Below are 18,755 nucleotides of genomic sequence, written 5' to 3'. Positions count from 1 at the left end.
TTTTTTTTTTTTTTTTTTTTTTTTTTTTTTTTTTTTTTTTTTTTTTTTTTGTGATGGATAACTTTTACGGTTCTCTCTGTGTCTCTCCAAAGAGATTTGTGAAACTTGAGCAAATCTTGATTTGCTGTGAAATATTTTATGAATAAAGAAATGTAACGTGAGCTCTAACCTACCAAGTGTTTGCTTCTTGTCATTGGCCTTTTGCAGGAAAACATGAAAGCTCCAGTATATTCCACGGGCGGCTCTTGATCTCTAGGTTACTCGTACAAATCTTTTTTGGATGCATACCAGCCACTTTTGGTGGCAATTTTGATCTCTCTCTCTCAAATTCTTCTTTTCCTTCTTTTTGAAATCAAATGGCCGTATGATTAGTTTGGCTTGAAGTGTAATATAAGACTCGTAAATATTGCCTATCAAAAGTTCCATTATTCATCAGGTTATCTCAACTGCTGTTCCGTTTCGAGTGTTTAGTATCTAGGCAACAAATTGTCGCTTTCATACATTGTTCCAGCGGTTACCAAAACCCAGTACCATGCGTCTTTACGGGAAATATATCCTGAAGCCTTGTTAAGGAAAAACACCGCAATCCAAATGAATGACTGTTTAGCTAACATGTACCTTTTCAGGGATAGCTTATATTATTCAAGCATCCAAGGAGAGTAATGCAATTTTGGCTGATGTCTCCTTTCCTTCGAACAGATGCAAACTTCCAAGTAATTGTTGTTATAACATGGTCCAGATACTATACTTAATCCCCCCTTGTTTCCAATTTAATTTGTGTTGATTTGGAATAGTTGATGAATATGATTTAAGTTCTATCAAGGCCATTTATATAAACAAATTGAGAAAATCATATGAATCAGTCTTTTGAGCTTAAATTTGCAACTCTTATGTTAGAACATGGGAAAAGCTTGGAGGGTCTGTTGTGGTGTTGATCCATATTTATTCCACATAAATGTGGCTTTTGGGAGAAGAAGCATCATTATTCTATGATCCAGGAGAAAGGGATGCACTTGAGTCAACTAGATTGCTTATATTCCAACTTGTGTTAATAGTAATGGTCCAGTTCATTGTTTTCCAACTTTTTGTTTATCAATAGTAAAAATGAAACGTTGTTGAAGCAGCAGAATTTCAGATGGTTAAATTAGAGTATTGTTGTTGATTAATAGAACATAATCTCTAATGATTCGTCATAATTGTGGACAGGCCCCTTCTATGGTTGAATCCTCCAAGTGGCTTGTTTGAAGTGCTGGATAGTTGATGGAATAACGCACTGGGCTCTGTTTTACAGTGTACAAAGATGCAATGTTCGAGGTACATAGTACATTTTACAGTTGAATTGACTTCAATGATATATTTACACAAAATTAGTGTTTGCTTTGATCACAATTCATTAATTTCATTGCCCTGTCTTCTTTCGTTCTCATTTCAAGTTTTGCTCTATGATGTTCAAAGTAGGTCTAACATGATTTCCTACTTCTATTGACAACTATTTAGCAAAGTACTTGAGTAAATGCATCTTTTATCTGTTGATCTATTTGGTGTATGTGTGTATGATATGTTTTAGGGAAGAAAACACTTTGGTTTGGAGGAGGTTTGAGCAATTTGTGGCTCAATAATTTCTTTTGAGAACTACTGGCCAAGTTAAAAAAATATCTTTGGAAAAGTGTGACTGATTTATAGACTTATAATCTGTTCTCTTTCTCTTGCTTGAATAATCAATTAGTTCTGTTCTGCATATTACTAAAGAAAACTTCTGTTATTCTCAAAGTCATACTGAATAACTCACTGAAGAATCTCAAAACTCAGGCAAAATCAAGCACAATCAAGTTAAAGAAAACATCTTAATGGCCATTAGGCTAAACAAGCTGTGCAAACAAAGAAACAACCAGTAAATTGCACAATTATTGCTCATTCTGGTACCATCTCATCCCAATATGCATGATTTATAGAAGCACAAGTTCTGAGAAAATCCCAGCCCTACACTATACCATCAGAATAACCGAAATGGAGTCTGAATATATAAACTTTTCTACATAATATAAAGATTAATTGCTTACATATCTTCAACTAAAAAAAGACTGCCTCACTGAACTAAGAATACAATCGGCAACTCAACAATCAAACTAATCACGATTGAAGGATGCAATACAAGGAGAATTGACAAGGGAGAGAGAACTCAAAATTACCCATACTTCCTTAGCCAATCTTCTCTGTGTTCGTGTCATCTGAAGGCCATATAACAGTCTGCATAAGTCGTTCACGCATTAATTCTACGTTTTCGTCCGAGATCTCTTGGTATATTTCAGCATGGTTACATTTCTACACCACAGAAGAAATAAATGTTTGCAAACTTTGTTGCATGATCTTCCCAAAAAAAAAAGAAAAAAAAAAAGATTCTGTATTGAAGGAACATTACAATGATAGCAATACCTTCACCCATTTTCCATATAGGTGGAGACGTGTGATCATTACTCTTTCAGCAAGATCTTGTTTTTCCTATCAATTAGAAAAATGATGATCCAGGTTTAGTAAAACGCTATTTCACAAGGTGTGCCTCGAGACCGTAAATGACCTTAAATCTTTGTGTCCTAACATCAAACTGGAATGTTTGGATTCAGAAGTAAAAGGAATCATTTTAGCTAACTTTGTGTCAAGCAAAAGGACCACACTTGGACACAAGCCTTTGTGTAACTTGGCAAGTTATGGAGCATTGAATACACTTAGAACAACCATTTTTCGAGTGTATAACTCAAGAATGTGTAGATATGTGGTGCATTTCATATTACTTCGTAGCAGGTTTGATCAAAAGATACAGACTATAATGAAACTTATAAAAGTAAACTAAACTAGAAGTTAAAGCATGGAAACTAAATACACAATTTAACCATACTTTGTAACATCTGTGTGCTTATATTAGGCCTTCCCTTTCTACTGAGATAGCAAAATGCTAAAAACTAAAGCCGGTGTTAAACATGAGATTGTTAGAACAAGTCAGTCATAGTAAGAATTCAATGGAACGTTCGGGAGTGATTTTGAAATGGTTAAAATCTTCCGTATCATATTCAAAATCACTAAAAAACATGGATTTAATCCTTCAAAATCATTCCAAAATATACTCTAAAACCAATAGTGAAAAACATGTACCAAGCATAGATTGGTACAAGTCATGAAGTAGGTATGAACTTTTAAGAAGTACCTTTACAAGAGTGCGCATGAAATGTTTTCCATCTGATGGCTTGTTAGATAACAGAAAACTGTTGGAGAAGAATAGAACAGGATCAAAATTCAAGAACACGACCAAACTAGCATGAACAATTTGACAGCTTCAACTTGAGCTACCATGACAAAAAATACTGCAACTATTTCTAAACTGACTCCAGTTCCTGTAACACAGAAAAATGGCCAGTCTCAATGTGTAAAAATCGATGGCACTTACTCATAAAGCCACCTGTACTGTGGGGGATTCATTTCATAGAGCTGGTTCATAACAGTCCTCACAGCCTTGTATGTAAAATAATTAAGTATTTGCTGCAGCCAGAGAAATCTCAGTCAGTTTAGTAATTAATTTGTAGGCAAATGAGTATGCAAAGGATGGGAGAAGGATAAAGCTCAAGAAACTGGAAAAACAACAAAATCATATTAAACTTGACCAGAACAAAATCAATGGAAAACTCAAGTCTCAAGCATATCCCATGTTATTTAAAAGAACATTGCCATGCATCAACCTGATGGCCGTTGTATTTCATGTGTATCTTACTGAGTTACGAGTGTGGTTATGGCAGCTGCCTATGATACTAGGACCAATAGGTCAAAAATGAGTTTGTGTTGCAGGTGTTGAACGATCTACTCTACACAAGTGAAGACGTTTGGTTCTCCATGGGAGCCTTCCCCCCTCTCTGCACATGGTTCACGAACCCACTTTCTGACTAAGCCTCCTAATCATAGACGCAGCAAAAAAAGAAAAAAAAGGGTCAAAGGTTTCTCACCTGACCCCATCCAACGACTTTAGCGTCAAAATCTCGCAGTTGAGCTGTCTGCGGTCGATGGTGCATCCGGTAAGCTCTTTCGGGCCCTCTTTTCAGTAGATGAAAATGGAATTGAAAGAACCCCATGCCAACATTTCATTCAATGGAAAGGTGTTTTTCACTCCTACGTGATATTGGAAACCGCCAGAATGATGCGGTTCTCGACTTATCAAAATCAAAGTTTGACTAATGTGACTTGCTATTCCATACCTTGGGAGGACTATGGGAGTACTATATTGATTATTCAGCAGTCAAAATTGTAATCCGTGTATTGGAAGTTATTCTAGTAATAGGATAATCCCATTACGTGCAATCAGTCCATAGCAACCAACTGATCGATCTAATTCAGCGGGTAAGTTACTTTCTAGCTAGCTTAATTTTTCAAAAGCACTAGCAAGCAAGAGAACAGATGTGCTAATGCTATTACTCTAAGCTATCGTACCAGTTTAAGCAAGAGAACACTCTACAAGTCTATTGTTCTTACCAGTTTAACATCGTCAAAGGTATCTTCATATTGCCCCCCAAGTTCATCAACAACTATAAGTCTTCTGTTCTTGTGCTGCTTCCTTGAGCTCCTGCTTATCCTATCCGCCGAGAGCAGCCACTCCCGGCCACTATCTACGAACGAGCTGCTTAGATACAAGTGCTTTGGTTTCGGCAAACGCTTTCGACCCATTGAACTGCTCGTTGTGGGCAAAGCATCTAAACACAAACATGGGGAAGTATGAGAGTCCACCGCTGATGAACCCACGATGGATAAAGCTCCCACCATCGTTTTAGAAAGCTAAAACCAGAGAGAAAATACACCAATCGAAGTCGACCCCCCTCGTTGTGAGTCGACTTGAAATGGGTATCTGAGGAACCTGCAGATTAGAGGGAGGGTGAAGGGGAGGATGTGAGGGAAATGAGGAAAGTTGAGAGCTATGGGAGATTTGAAGTTGGATGAATCTTAACCAGACAATTGGTGAGGCCCAAAATTCTCCACCAAGAAAAAGGGCTTGAATGTTAGATATTTTCGTTTTGATGCTCGAATTCATCTGGACGGTTTTTTGAATTTGGTGGGTTTTCTAAGTTGATCTACTTTGGAAAATTACAATATGATGAATTGTTGTCATGCTTACTACTTGTTTCATGTTCTTCAGCTTTAGGTAATCCAAATTGAATATAAGCATCTTGTAACGTTGTTGTACACTCTTCTCTAGATATGTGGAATGGGTGGATTTTACGTCCTCAATGCTCTACTGAAGTAGTAATAAGAAGCTCGTTTAGTTGAATAAACTCAATTTGTGGGACACCAAAATTGACATGCTTTAAATAAGGTATGATTCGTGTATCTAGATTAGTATTATGATTTATTACTGTCTCATTTCTTCGACATTGTAAAAGGATAGTTGATTAAGCTAGATTTGTTGTCATCTATAATGATATCGTGAGATCCCACGTTCGTTGGAGAGGAGAACAAAGTATTCTTCATAAGGATGTGGAAACCTCTTATTAGCAGTTTTAAAAACTTTGGGGAAGTCGGGAAAGCCCAAAAGGACAATGTCTGCTAGTAATGGACTTGAGCTGTTACAAAAGGACAATGACGACTAGTGATGGACTTTGGTTGGGGTTGTTACGAAAGGACAATGACTGCTAGTGGTGGACTTGGACTAGGGCTCTTACAAAAGAACAATGTTTCTAGTGGTGGACTTGGGCTGTTACAAATGGTATCAAAGTCAGGCACCAGGCAGTGGATTGTGAGATCTCATATTAGTTGAGGAGGAGAACGAAACATTCTTTATAAGGTTTTTCAAACTCTCTCTAGTAAACGCATTTTAAATCGTGAGGCTGATGACGATATGTAACGGGCCAAAACAAACAATATCTGTTAGCGATAAACTTGAGTTATTACATTCAATTTTGTATTTGATAGGTTCGTGACCGGTTTTGAATATTTAATAAATAATCGATATATCTCATATCAAAATACTCAAGATTTATTGATTCAATTCTTTCACATGCCTTACAAACTTGCGCCTTTGGTGTTGGACTCCTACTCGATACACCAAATCATTCTGTTACTTCAATTTGTACTTTTTGTTGAAGTTACTGAAGATACTAACGATGATATGCTCTTGGTTCGCTCCAACCAGTTTCATAATTATTCACAATAAACCAATCAGAAATTAAACCGATAGTATTCAAACATAAAAGTAACAACCGTAATTTGAGAAATGTATATGAAGGTACGTATCTTCTTCTTTATTTGGGGTATTCAAGTTCCCTCCAAATTTAAAATATTGATAAAAGATTTCTTAACGAAAGTATATAATTTAAATTAGGTAAGTAAAAGAAAAAAAAAATCTTTTTTTTTTTTACCATTTCTAACATAAATAAATATTTTAAGATCTTATAAATAGAAATAAAATAATTTAATCAGGACTAAAATAAATAAATAAAAAAAGGGAAGGAATCTACCTATGGAAGTGGAGGCTCCCTTGGGATTAAAATAATAATGTTAGAATAATTTAATTTAATTAATTTTAGATTGATATTTAATTATTTTAATAATCACATTATGGTTTAGGTGTGTGTTTGTGGATAATGCTACCTGCCAAACCCTCAATAGTGTATTAAATTTTAATAAATTTCATTGGATACCTTTATTTAAAAAAAAAAAATTATAATTTAATATTTCTATAAAAGTAATATAATAATTTATTATTTTCTTAAAAAGAAAAACATATTAATTACCCATTGACTTTCTAATATTAACCCATCCACTTTAATTATTGATTTTTTTTTATCTAAACATTTGAATTATTAATTATATTAAAAAATTAATTTTAAAAAAATAGTTTTTTAAAATCAACTAAAAAAATATGGTTTATAAATTTAATTTTTAAAAATAAAAAATATTGCATTTTTATTGTAATATTGTCTTTGTTGAGATTCCCTTCAGACTTTTAAAACATGTCTGGTATTTAATGGTTTTCATACTCTTATAAATAATGTTTTGTTCCACCCTCCAACCAACCAATGACGCTGGTATTCGTTTCTCTTCTCCAACTGATGTAGGATCTCACAATCCACCCTCTTTTGAGACCTAGTGTCTTCGCTGGTACTCGTTTTTTCTTCTTCAACCGATGTGGGATCTCACAATCCACCTCCTGTTGGGGCCCAACATCCTCGCTAGTACTCTTCCCTTTCTCCAATTGATGTGGGATCTCACAATCCACCTCCCGTAGGGGCCCAACATTCTCGCTGGTACTCGTTCCCTTTCTCCAACTGATGTGGGATCTCACAATCCACCCTCCTTCAGAACCTAGCGTCCTCGCTAGTACTCATTCTCCTTCTCCAACCGATGTGGGATCTCACAATCTACCCTCCTTCGAGACCCAACATCCTCGTTGGTACTCGTTCTCTTTCTTCAACCGATGTGGGATCTCACAATCCACCCTCCTTCAGAACCTAGCGTCCTCGCTAGTACTCATTCTCCTTCTCCAACCGATGTGGGATCTCACAATCTACCCTCCTTCGAGACCCAACATCCTCGTTGGTACTCGTTCTTTTTCTTCAACCGATGTGGGATCTCACAATCCACCCTCCTTCAGAACCTAGCGTCCTCGCTAGTACTCATTCTCCTTCTCCAACCGATGTGGGATCTCACAATCTACCCTCCTTCGAGACCCAACATCCTCGTTGGTACTCGTTCTTTTTCTTCAACCGATGTGGGATCTCACAATCCACCTCCTATTGGGGCCCAACATCCTCGCTGACACTTGTTTCCCGCTCCAATCGTGTGGGACCTCATAATCCACCCCCTTTTGGGACTCAGTGTCCTCGCTGACACACTGCCCGACATCTGGGTCTAATACCAACTCTAACAGCCTAAACCTACGGCTAGCAGATATTGTTCTCTTTGGGCTTTTCCTAAAGGTTTTCAAACTCGTCAGCTAGTGAGAGGTTTCCACACTCTTATAAAGAATGTTTCGTTCCCCTTTCCAACCAATATGAGACACATTCCATCTCCCTTCGGAGCCAGCGTCCTTGTTGACACTCGTTCCCCTCTCATATCGATGTGAGATCAGAGATTAAAATTTTCAATTAGTTTGCTTAATCAAAATTATTTGTTTTCTCGACCAAATTTAGTTAATTCGAGCATAGCTAAGTTCGATTGTTTGATTTCTCACACAAAATGATAAATTCCAAAAAAACACAGATACGAAAAATGTTAGACACGTATGATACATTTCTAAAATTTATAGATCAAATCGACACAAATCTCAAAATCGAGAAACTAAACTCATAATTTTACAAAATACAAAATAATTTTTTAACCTAAAAGACAATTTCCATCCTTTGATTGAAAAAGAAAATTCAAAAACTATAATGACACATTTCAAAAAATGACATAAAGCATCCAAACACAACCCTTTGTTTCTTCTATCTTCACTATATAACAAATCCCTCCATTTCAAACCCTCTCTCCCTTCTTCTTCTTACCTCTCAAACCCTGCAACTCAAGCTCAACCCACACCTCTTCAATGGCTTCCCTCCAACCAAATCTCCCAATTTCCTGAAAAGGGTTTCTCCATAACCTTCTCAAAGTGACAAATCTCACAAAAAGAAACCATTTTGAAACAACCCACAACAAGAAACGCCCTCTCAACCTCAACTCAGAGCTCCAAATTTCACTTCCATGGCGTCCAAAGGAGGAGGAAGAAGAAACAAAGGAAAAAAAACAGCAAAAACCCAATTGAAGAAGAACCAGAAGATCAAGAAAATGAAGGATCAAAGTAAAAGGATTGTGAGTACTACAAGAACAGAGGAAATTGAAGTTTCAAGCTCCATAGCCATGGCCGCCATGGCCGCCATGGAAGAATCAGCTTCTTCAAGCTCTGATTTTGAAGAATGCAGTACACCAAAAGCAGAGAGATTTAGAATCCCAGAGATCAAAATATGCCCACCAGCTCCAAAAAAGCAGAGGATTACTTCAAATTGTTCTTCACAAAAACCTTCACCAATCTCCTTCTTTGCTTCACCAGATATAGAGCTGTTCTTCTTCCTCTCATCACAATGACATTCCATTAGAGCTTTTTTTTACCATAGTTGATCAAATTCACAGATAAAAAAATGGGGAATTTACAGAGTAGGGTAATTTTTTGGGTCTTCTTTTTTTCTTTGTTTAATTAATGATCAGAAAAATTCAGCTTTGAATTTTACCATGGGGCTGGTTTTATATATGGCTATGGCTATGGCTATGGCTATGGCTATGGCTATGGAGGTTTCTCTTTTTTTGGATAGTTTAATGTAATATGTCTGACTTCTATTCATGAGTGTAATGTAAGTGTGTGGTTTTGTGTTTGTGTTTGTAATATCAGCTTTTGAATAATTAGTCAAACCCGAGAAAAGTTAACGCCCAAACACTTAGCTTTTTTTTTGTAACAATTTAGTTGTATACCAATGATCGAAGTCAGGTACGTATTAAGTATTTGATGCACGAAAGCGTAGATACAGAAATGAAAGTCTAGATAGCTCAATTACAATAACGAGTTCGTTTTCTCTACAATGTCCTTAAAAACCTCTCTCGTTAGGTGGCTATCGACAGATCGACCCTCTTCCTTGTTCTTACTTACTAATCAAACGATACCCATTATAGAATTCTCGTCGAATTAGGGTTTCTGTGAAGAACACTGTTGAGAAATGGAGCGTTGTCGGAACATGCTAAGCGGGAAATTTAAAGGAACATTAGGTTATTCATACGTGATTCCGTATATTTGATCGAACCAAAAAATGAATGAATGAAGATGAATATGCAAAAGATTTGGACCATTTTGTATGGTCCTTGAGTTTAAAAGATATCTCTTTCACACTGATCAAGATTGAGAAAAGAGAAAAGAAACTGTCCTTGATGCTTCAACAATCTGCCATGCAGAATATAAAAGACTTCCACAAAAGGTTTCTCACACACTCTACTTTTGGAGCTGCTTTCTTTGCTCACAGATTTCCCTTTAATTTAAATCATACGAGTATCCCGTCTTTAGGTCGAGGGTAAATGTTTTAATCTGTAGAGTTATGTTCGGGTCGATCAGAATTAACTTAAAGGAAAAACAGTCGTACGTGAACGATCACTGTAGTTTGCCCGTTAATCCTTCCATGCTCTTTACTTTATTTTATTGGTCGGGATAGCTACCAGACTGACTCACGACGATCGTTGAGGTTAAATGATAAGTTTAACCCTTAAACGCTCAAATTTGTAGTTTAAAGATTCTCGAACTTTCAAAAATGTCTAATAGGTTCCTTAAATTTTAAATATGTTCACTAGGTTAAACTTTTAAAATGGGATCTTACCTGGGTTGGAGAGGAAACGAAACATTTCTTATAGGGATGTGGAAAACTCTCCCTACTAGACGTGCTTTAAAACCGTGAGGCCGACGACAATATATAACGGGTCAAAACAGACAATACAGTAGACTTGGGAGTTAGAGAGGGGAACAAAACATTCTTTATTAGGGTATGAAATCTTCTTCTTAATAAACGCATTTTAAAACAGTGACGATACTTCTCGGGCCAAAACGGACAATATCTGCTAGTGGTAGGTTTAGAGGGTTAGAGAGAAGAACAAAACATTCCTTATAAGGATGTGGAAATCTTTTTCTAGTAGACGCGTTTTAAAACAGTGACGATACTTACCGGGCCAAAATGGACAATATCTGCTAGTGCTAGCGGTGGGTTTAGAGAGTTGGAGAAGAGAACAAAACGTTCTTTACAAGAGTGTAGAAACCTCTTCCTAGTAGACGCGTTTTAAAGCTGTGACGATACTTAACGGAACAAAGTGGATAATATCTACTAGTGGGTTTAGAGAGTTGGAGAGAAAAAACAAAGCATTCCTTAGAAGGGTGTGGAAATCTCTTCCCAGTAGACGTGTTTTAAAACTGTGACGATACGTAATAGACCAAAGCGGACAATATCTGCTAGCGGCGGACTTAGGTTGTTACATTCAATTTTGTATCGATAGGTTCGTGACGGGTTCTCAATATTTAATAATATATGGAAAAAAGTGATGAATAGGGTTGAAAAAGAAGGAAAGGGGACAAGAACAGCAGAGAGGTGTGTGTGGGTGTTGGCTTTTGATTTTGAAAATTCACATTAAAAAATAAAAATAAATAAAATAAAAATTTGTTTGTATTTAGGGTTTGTGAATGTGATTTTGTCTGTCTGTGATCACAAGACAATGCCCACAACAGAATCCTATGAAACGACTCGTGCATCTCCTCAATCATTCATTTCTCATTTTTTCACCAATCTTTACCATTTTTTTCTCTCTTTTATTTTTATTTTACAATTTTGTTCTTGAGTTTCGATCTTGTTCTCGTGATTGTTAATCCGTTAATTCTATCATATTCACGTGTTATTGGGTATTAAGAAATTGTTTTTTTTAGATTGGCCACATGTGAGAGTGAGAATTCAAAGTTTCAACCTTTTCGTCATAGATACAATGTTTTAACGAGTTAAGCTATGCTCAAATTGATTAATTATATGTTTAATTTGCTCAAATGGGTATTAAAAAATTGTTTTTTAGATCGGTCACATGTGAGAGTGAGAATTCAAAGTTCTGACCTTTTCGTTATAGATATAATGTTTTAACGAGTTGAGCTATGCTCAAATTAGTTAATTATATGTTTAATTTGCTCAAATGGGTATTAAGAAATTTGTTTTTTTTTTTTCAGAACAACGACATCTCACAGAATTTGAACTTCTAACATTTAGCTACATAACCTCTTAACTATGCTTTGGTTAATCACCTATTTAATTTGGTCATATGGGTATTAAGAATTATTTTTTGGAACGCGAGGTGGAGTTGAGAATTTGTACTTCAATTTTTTCGCTATGAGTATAATGTTTTAACGGGTTGAGCTATGCACAAATTGATTAATCACTCATCTAATTTGTTTCGGTGGGTATTAAAAAATTATTTCTTTTAGAATAGCGACACCTGGAGGTGAAAATTTGAACTTCTGACCTTTTAGTATAATATCTTAACCAATTGAATTTTAATCTCATTTTCAATTTGGTTTGAAGAGTATTAAAAAATTATTTTTTTTAGAATGAACGACACATGGAGATGAGAATTTGAACTTCTAACCTTTTTCGTACGAGTATAATGTTTTAATAAGTTGAACTATACTCAAATTGGCGAATCACCCATTTAATTTACTCAGTTGGATATTAAAAAATGAACAACAACACGTGTAAGTGAGAATTTGAACTTCTAACCTTTCTGTTATGAGTATAATGTCTTAACGAGTTGAACTATGCTCAAATTGGTTAATCACATATTTAATTTGCTCGATTGGGTATCGAGATTTTTTTTATTTTTTTATTTTTGTAGATCAGCGACACGTGGAGATGAGAATTCGAGTATAATCTAGTTTAGAGTTCTTTTAGATTCTAGTCACGAAGTACTTCACAAATTTCGTACCGAAGTGCATTGTTATAATATTAAACACGTAATTTTTGTTCTTACGTCTTTTTTATATTTTGATACAACTTTTAAAATTTAAAATAAAAATTAAAAATTCTTTAAATGTTAAAAATCAAACTAAGAACATTGTAGTCAAACAAGATACAAAATTACTTTGTTTACCAAGTTTCTATCTTTCTTGCATCTTTTGTTCCTCTCATCCATATCTTATTGGCACACATTTTCTCACAAAATCTATTCATATTTGATTTTTTCTTTCTAAAATTTATTTTAATTGCACGTTAGTCCTTTAACTTTTATGTTCTATCTGTTTGATCCTCTCGACTTTCAAAATTGTTTAATCAATCCTTGAATTTTCAACTTTATATCTAATCGATCCTGAACTCTAAAAGGTGTTAATTAGATCCTTAAACTGTTAGTTTTACGTGATTGAATGTCTGTCGATTTCTCGGACTCTAAGGTAGATACAAAATCGAAAATTTAGAGTTTTATCTGATACAAAATTGAAAGTCACAAAACCCGATATACTCTCCCATGTAATACTTCTGAAAATTTATGAACTAAATAGATACAAATTTAACCTTTTATTTTACGAAACCCACAAAACCCGATATACTCTCTGTAATAATTGCACCATTAAAGATAAAATGTCTTATCCGTCCCGAAATGTTTAATTTTATATCTATATAAGTCTAAATTTTAAAAACGGTACAAATATTATCTTCTTCAATATTTTAAAAAATTCAGGGACTACCCGACACAAAATAAAAAATCTAGCATTTCATTCAACAAAAAAAAATTAAGAATCTAATAACCCATAAGATATTTTTAAAAGTTTATGAATCGAACAGACGTCACAAAACATATAATTTAACCTTATTTTCTACAAACGAACAAAAACCCGTCTTAGAAAAGAGCATCAAATAAACAAAAGAACAAGATCCTACGAGTTATCCACCATAATTGCTTCATTAAAGATGCAAACTTTTTGATTCATTTTAAGTTCGAAACTCAAAAACACAATCCAAGTTAATCCGTGTGTAACAACTTTTGTTTAAACAATATTGTATGAATGCCTTTTCCCTTTGATTTAACAACATATTGTCTCTTTGTACTAAGATAGAGAGAGACAGAGAAAAAAAAAACAACATTAAACCTTGGAATGAGGAAAATTTGAGACCATCATGGGTTTAAATTGTTCTTTACTTTAGTTTAATTATGTTCATATATATATATATATATATATATATATGTTTTTTGAATTTGAACAAGGAAACCTTATGTCATGAAGGGCAAAGCAATCAACTTTTGCTTTGGTGATTGAAATAAAGTACATTTCTTTTTCTTATATGCCCTTTTTGAAACCATATATATCATACACATGCCCATCATTAATCTTTCATAGAATCCTAGGTTGCCCTCCAAACATTTGTTTTCTTTCCCTAACCCGAAATATTAACCCCTTCGAACGATTATAGTTTATATTTAACGAGATATGGTTATTAAGGGATGGTCATATTGTATTACCTCGTGCGTTTTCTTGCGACATGACCATTGTGAGATCTCACATCGGTTGGAGAGGGGAACAAATCATTTCTTATAAGGGTGTGGAAATCTCTTCTTAGTAGACGTGTTTTAAAACCGTGAGGCTGATGACGATACGTTATGAGTCAAAGCGGACAATGTATACTAGCGGTGGGTTTGGGCTGTTACAAATAGTATTAGAGTTAGACATTGGGTGATGTGTTAGAGAGGACGTTAGGCTCCAAAGGGGGTGGATTGTGAGATTCCACATCACTTGGAGAGAGGGACGAAGCATTTCTTATAAGGGTGTGGAAACTTCTCCTTAGTAGACTCATTTTAAAACCGTGAGGTTGATGACGATATGTAATGGGCTAAAGAGACAATATCTACTAGCGGGGACTTAGGGGTGTTACAACCATGTTACCCATTTGTTTTGAACTGTTCTAAAAGTGAAAAACTATCCTCACAGACCGACGTGAATCCTTTTAACGTGTTTTGTCTTTACTCAAATATTCTTTAACAAAATTTATAGGATATCACCCGATAAATACTAACTATTAATTTTTTGAAGGCTTTCTTTACTATACTTCCATATTTTCAAAATCTCTCTCATTCAGATGTGGTCTCGGTTCATTTATATACTTCTCTTTTATTCGGGAGCTAACACACATTCAATATAATTTTTCGTACGTCATTTAGGTCGGAATTTGTTTGACAATTTTTGTTTTTCTTGCTTGTAATTTTATTAAATTATGCATTTGTTTGTTTTTATCTCTTTGGTCAAACTTTATTTTTATTTTAATTCCAACACTTTTTAGATCTTGAAGATATTACCTACCCCTAATCTTTTCTAATTTAATTTACCTTTCTCACCTATTTACTAATCTTTTATTCCAACGAATTAAATATTTAAAATTTTAATTCGAGATAAAAAAAATTAAATATATAACTTTCATAAAAATTAAAATTTGACCAATCCAGATAAACAAAACCCAAACACAAACACGTGCATAGACACAAATTCTTAAATTCAAACACGACTCAACAGATACATCAAACGTCGGTGGTTTAAATTTCTGATCTCACGACTCAAAAAAACCTGAAATTTGAGTTAAACAAACGGAATTCTCGAACCAAAGGCTGAATACGTTCAATAACTCTGAATTATTATTTTTATATTATTGTGGTAAATCAAAAGTGAATGTAGTAAGACATGTCAACAAGTATATTCATTAGTTGTTTGAAAATTTAAGAATAAAAAAGAATTTGGAGATTATTTTATTTATTTATTTATTATTTTATTTTATTATTAGGGTTGAAAAAAGGATAGGTGTGAGGTGTTGTGGTAGTGGTGGTGGTTAAAAAGTTTTGTATTAAAAGAAGCAAAGGGAGGATCCTAAGCTTTGTTTAAAGCTACGTACAAAATATTAATTTAGCCTTTTGTTTGTGTCCCACAACTAACAAATTCGGTTGAATTTCGGGCTCGGGAACACTCGTACGAACCCGAACATCCTTTAGTAGTTAGGACGTTTCTTACTTGATCATTAATTATTACACGTTTAAATTTTTATCGTATTTATAATACTGTATTTTTCAAATCATACATTATTTTTATATATATGTCGAGAATCGAAACTTTGATTTAAAAAATGATAAGCTAGTTTAATAAATAAATAAAAAATACCCGGCTTAAATAATATCATTAAGTTTTTAAAAAAATAATTTTTTTTCGAGGTTTTTAATGTTAGTTTTGAAAGTTTATGAATATTTTTTAAACATGTACTATCAGATTTTTTTTGTTTTTTTTTTTTTTAAATATTTAGGAGTATTAATGAAATTGTAACAATCCAAGCTCATCGCTAACATATATCATTTGATTTGGTTCGTTACGTGTTGCCGATAGCTTAACGGTTTTAAAACGCATCTACTAGAGAGAGGTTTCCATACTGTTATAAGGAATGTTCTGATCCCATTTCATCAAATGTGGGATCTCACAATTTACTCTCTCGAGTGCCCAGTGACACAATCGCACTTTTGAAGGCAGCGGATTAGCGATTGTGCGGCACTCATTTTCCAACGACAAGTGAGCTAAGCCAATTTGTTTCAGCGTCGCCTACGGGCAAGCGACATATGATCGAGCCTCTAGCCTCGGTTTTAAAAGAAGGTTTTAGAAAACGAGGGTAGAGAGAGAATTTAGAAAGAGAGATTTTTGGAAGAGACGTTATATAAGCAAGCAAGAGAGAGATAACAACAGCTTAGCATATATAACTGATAAGTTGAAAACTAGTCATATCTCCCTATAGTACATTCTGAGGCATTTCATGTCTGGCAGGTCTAGACATGATATTTTTGAGATGTCATACGCCCTAGAACTACAAAAGTCAAAACACTAGAATGAAAAGACATGACAAGGGTTTGGCTTGTCACGGGCATGCAGCCATGGGCAACACGCCCTGGACGAGCATGACCGTGACACCCAGCGTCCTCGGAGGTTTCCACACAAAATGTTTCGTTCCTCTCTCGAACCACAAAAACTTTTAAAAATTTGAGGGTATTTTTGAAACAAAGTATTAACGGGTTCATCCAAAGCTATGGACAAGGGTACGTTGAAATTCTTTGAAGTTCAAGAATATTTTTAGATTTCTTTTTTTTAGTTCAAAGATATTATAACTTAAAAACACTTTTTCAGATAATTTATTGAGCGTTTGATAATACAATTATTATTATTGACACTTTAATTTTTTTTTTTTTTACGACTTTCATTTACATAATTTTTCAAACTTTTTTTTAACTAAAAAAAAAAAAAAAGCTAAAATTTTAAATTTGATACTAATCTTTATCAAAATTCCATAAATAAAATCTACACTTTATTTTTCTTTCCAAATTTCTTTTTGAATATTCTTTAAATAATTTTAATCAACATAAAATCATATACAGAATATCTAGAAATCATCCTTTTCCATATTAAATTATAAAATAATGTTCTAAAATTTATGTTTTTTTTTTGCTTTATCTTTAAACTTCAATAAATAAATAAAAATAATAAAAATTTTAATTAATTTTTGAAAAAATTACTAAACTTCAAAGAGATGTAAATATAATATGGGCTGAATTAATAAAGAAAAAATATTCACACCCTTTTTATTTGGTAAAAAAAAAAAAATACTCAGTACACTTTTTAAAATTCCAATAATACCCTTACACTTCTAAAAAAATACGGTAACAATTAGTTTTGGATGAACTATCGTTCGTATTTAAAGTAGCATTAACACATTTTCTCCTTATAATAAAAAGTTCAAAAAAAATCTTATCATCAATATATAGACGAAAACCGTTCAGCGCCTCATAGATTATGATGATAACTTTTGAAAGTTCATTAATATTTTTGAAACACGGTACTAACGGAACCTTATCATTAAATTTTTAAACGCTTTATTATTAATGAAACCATAACAACTCAATCCAACTGCTAACAGTTATTGTCTGCTTTAGCTCGTTTCGTATCACCATCAGCCTCACGGTTTCAAAATGTGTTTTTAGGGAGAGGTTTCCATATCATTATAAGGAATGTTTTGTTCCCCTTTTCAACAAATGTGAGATCTCACGATCCACCTCCTCGACGACCCAACATCTTTGGAGGTTTCATCACCGTTGTAAGTAATGTTTCGTTCCCTCTCCAACTAATATGAGATATAGCATAAACTTTTGAAAACTCAAGAATATTTTTTAAACAATTTTAAAACTTTAAGAGTATTTCTGAAAGAAATATCAACCGTTTCTATCTAAAACTAACGACAAACGACAAACCATATGCATTATTATACATAATTTTTCAAACTTTTTTTTGAATTAAAAAAAAAAAAGCTAAAATTTTAAATTTGATACCGCTTAAAACAATTTCATTTAAAAGATAATCTTTATCAAAATTCCATAAATAAAAACTACACTTTTTTATTTTCTAAATTTCTTTTTGAATATTCTTTAAAAAAAAATTTAATCAACATAAAATCATATACAGAATATCTAAAAATCATCCTTTTTCATATTAAATTATTAAATTATAAAATAAAGTTCTAAAATTTATGTTTTTTTTTTCTATAAACTTCAATAAATAATTAAATAAATAAATAAAAATAATTAGATGACTAAAAATAAATTGAGTAAATATAAATGTCAGCTTTAGCTCTCATTACATGTTTGATAGGGTCCAACGTTGTTTAGGCTTTGCCTTACAAAGCATAAATTATAGGCCAAAAGAATTGCTTTGTCTTTCTTTAAGACCATGACTTTCCTTTAATTGACTCTAATGTCCCAAATTCATTCCATCTCACATTCTTTTTGGCCCTTTCTTTGTTAAAATGAGAACGCTTTAATTCGTAAAGATTATAATTCGGAAAACTATCGTCTATACAACTAGGACGACCCCGAATGCATAGGTCTACACCCGACATTTCAAAAGCAATATTTGGGTCTTACTTTTTGTTTGGAATTCAAAGGGATCGTATGAGGAATGATACTTTGAATCGTGGAATTGTAATGAATATACGATTAACTAATGTTTGTTTGATTTGAAAAAGGAGGGAAGTTGTTTGAAATAGGAAAGGAGAATGTGATCGTGATTGGAAATAGAGGTGTTCGTATGATCTAGTCACTTGACTAACTCGAACTAGCTAACCTAAACTATTAAAAGTTGGGTTGAGTTCGATTTTTTTTTTTTTTTTTTTTTTTTTTTT

General features: G+C 33.6%; 2 protein-coding genes across 4 annotated transcripts in view; one reads left to right on the top strand and one right to left on the bottom strand.

Annotated features, from left to right (window-relative positions):
• LOC111461619 overlaps window positions 1-1,389 on the top strand; it is a 7,943-nt gene extending 6,554 nt beyond the window's left edge. Inside the window, exons 9-10 of one of the 3 annotated variants that reach the window (XR_002713611.1) lie at window positions 208-713; window positions 898-1,389. The gene's annotated coding sequence lies outside the window, so the exon portion shown is untranslated. Of the gene's footprint in view, window positions 1-207 lie in introns of all 3 variants that reach the window. The other 2 variants (XR_002713610.1, XR_002713609.1) reach the window with 2 other exon arrangements.
• A 497-nt stretch (window positions 1,390-1,886) lies between these two features.
• LOC111461620 (chaperonin-like RbcX protein 2, chloroplastic) lies at window positions 1,887-5,096 on the bottom strand. Its single transcript, XM_023105215.1, has 5 exons — window positions 4,513-5,096; window positions 3,440-3,531; window positions 3,200-3,257; window positions 2,434-2,499; window positions 1,887-2,322 (listed from the first exon to the last, which is right to left on the bottom strand). Exons 1-5 carry the CDS (start codon window positions 4,798-4,800, stop codon window positions 2,200-2,202), a joined length of 627 nt encoding a protein of 208 aa, XP_022960983.1. The 5' UTR covers window positions 4,801-5,096; the 3' UTR covers window positions 1,887-2,199.
• Window positions 5,097-18,755: the final 13,659 nt, after the last annotated feature.

This window comes from Cucurbita moschata, unplaced genomic scaffold (assembly GCF_002738365.1).
Source record: "Cucurbita moschata cultivar Rifu unplaced genomic scaffold, Cmos_1.0 Cmo_Scf00025, whole genome shotgun sequence".
Lineage (NCBI taxonomy): Eukaryota > Viridiplantae > Streptophyta > Magnoliopsida > Cucurbitales > Cucurbitaceae > Cucurbita > Cucurbita moschata.
The sequence above is the reverse complement of the archived record's forward strand: the minus strand, read 5'-3'. Positions and strand labels throughout refer to the sequence as shown.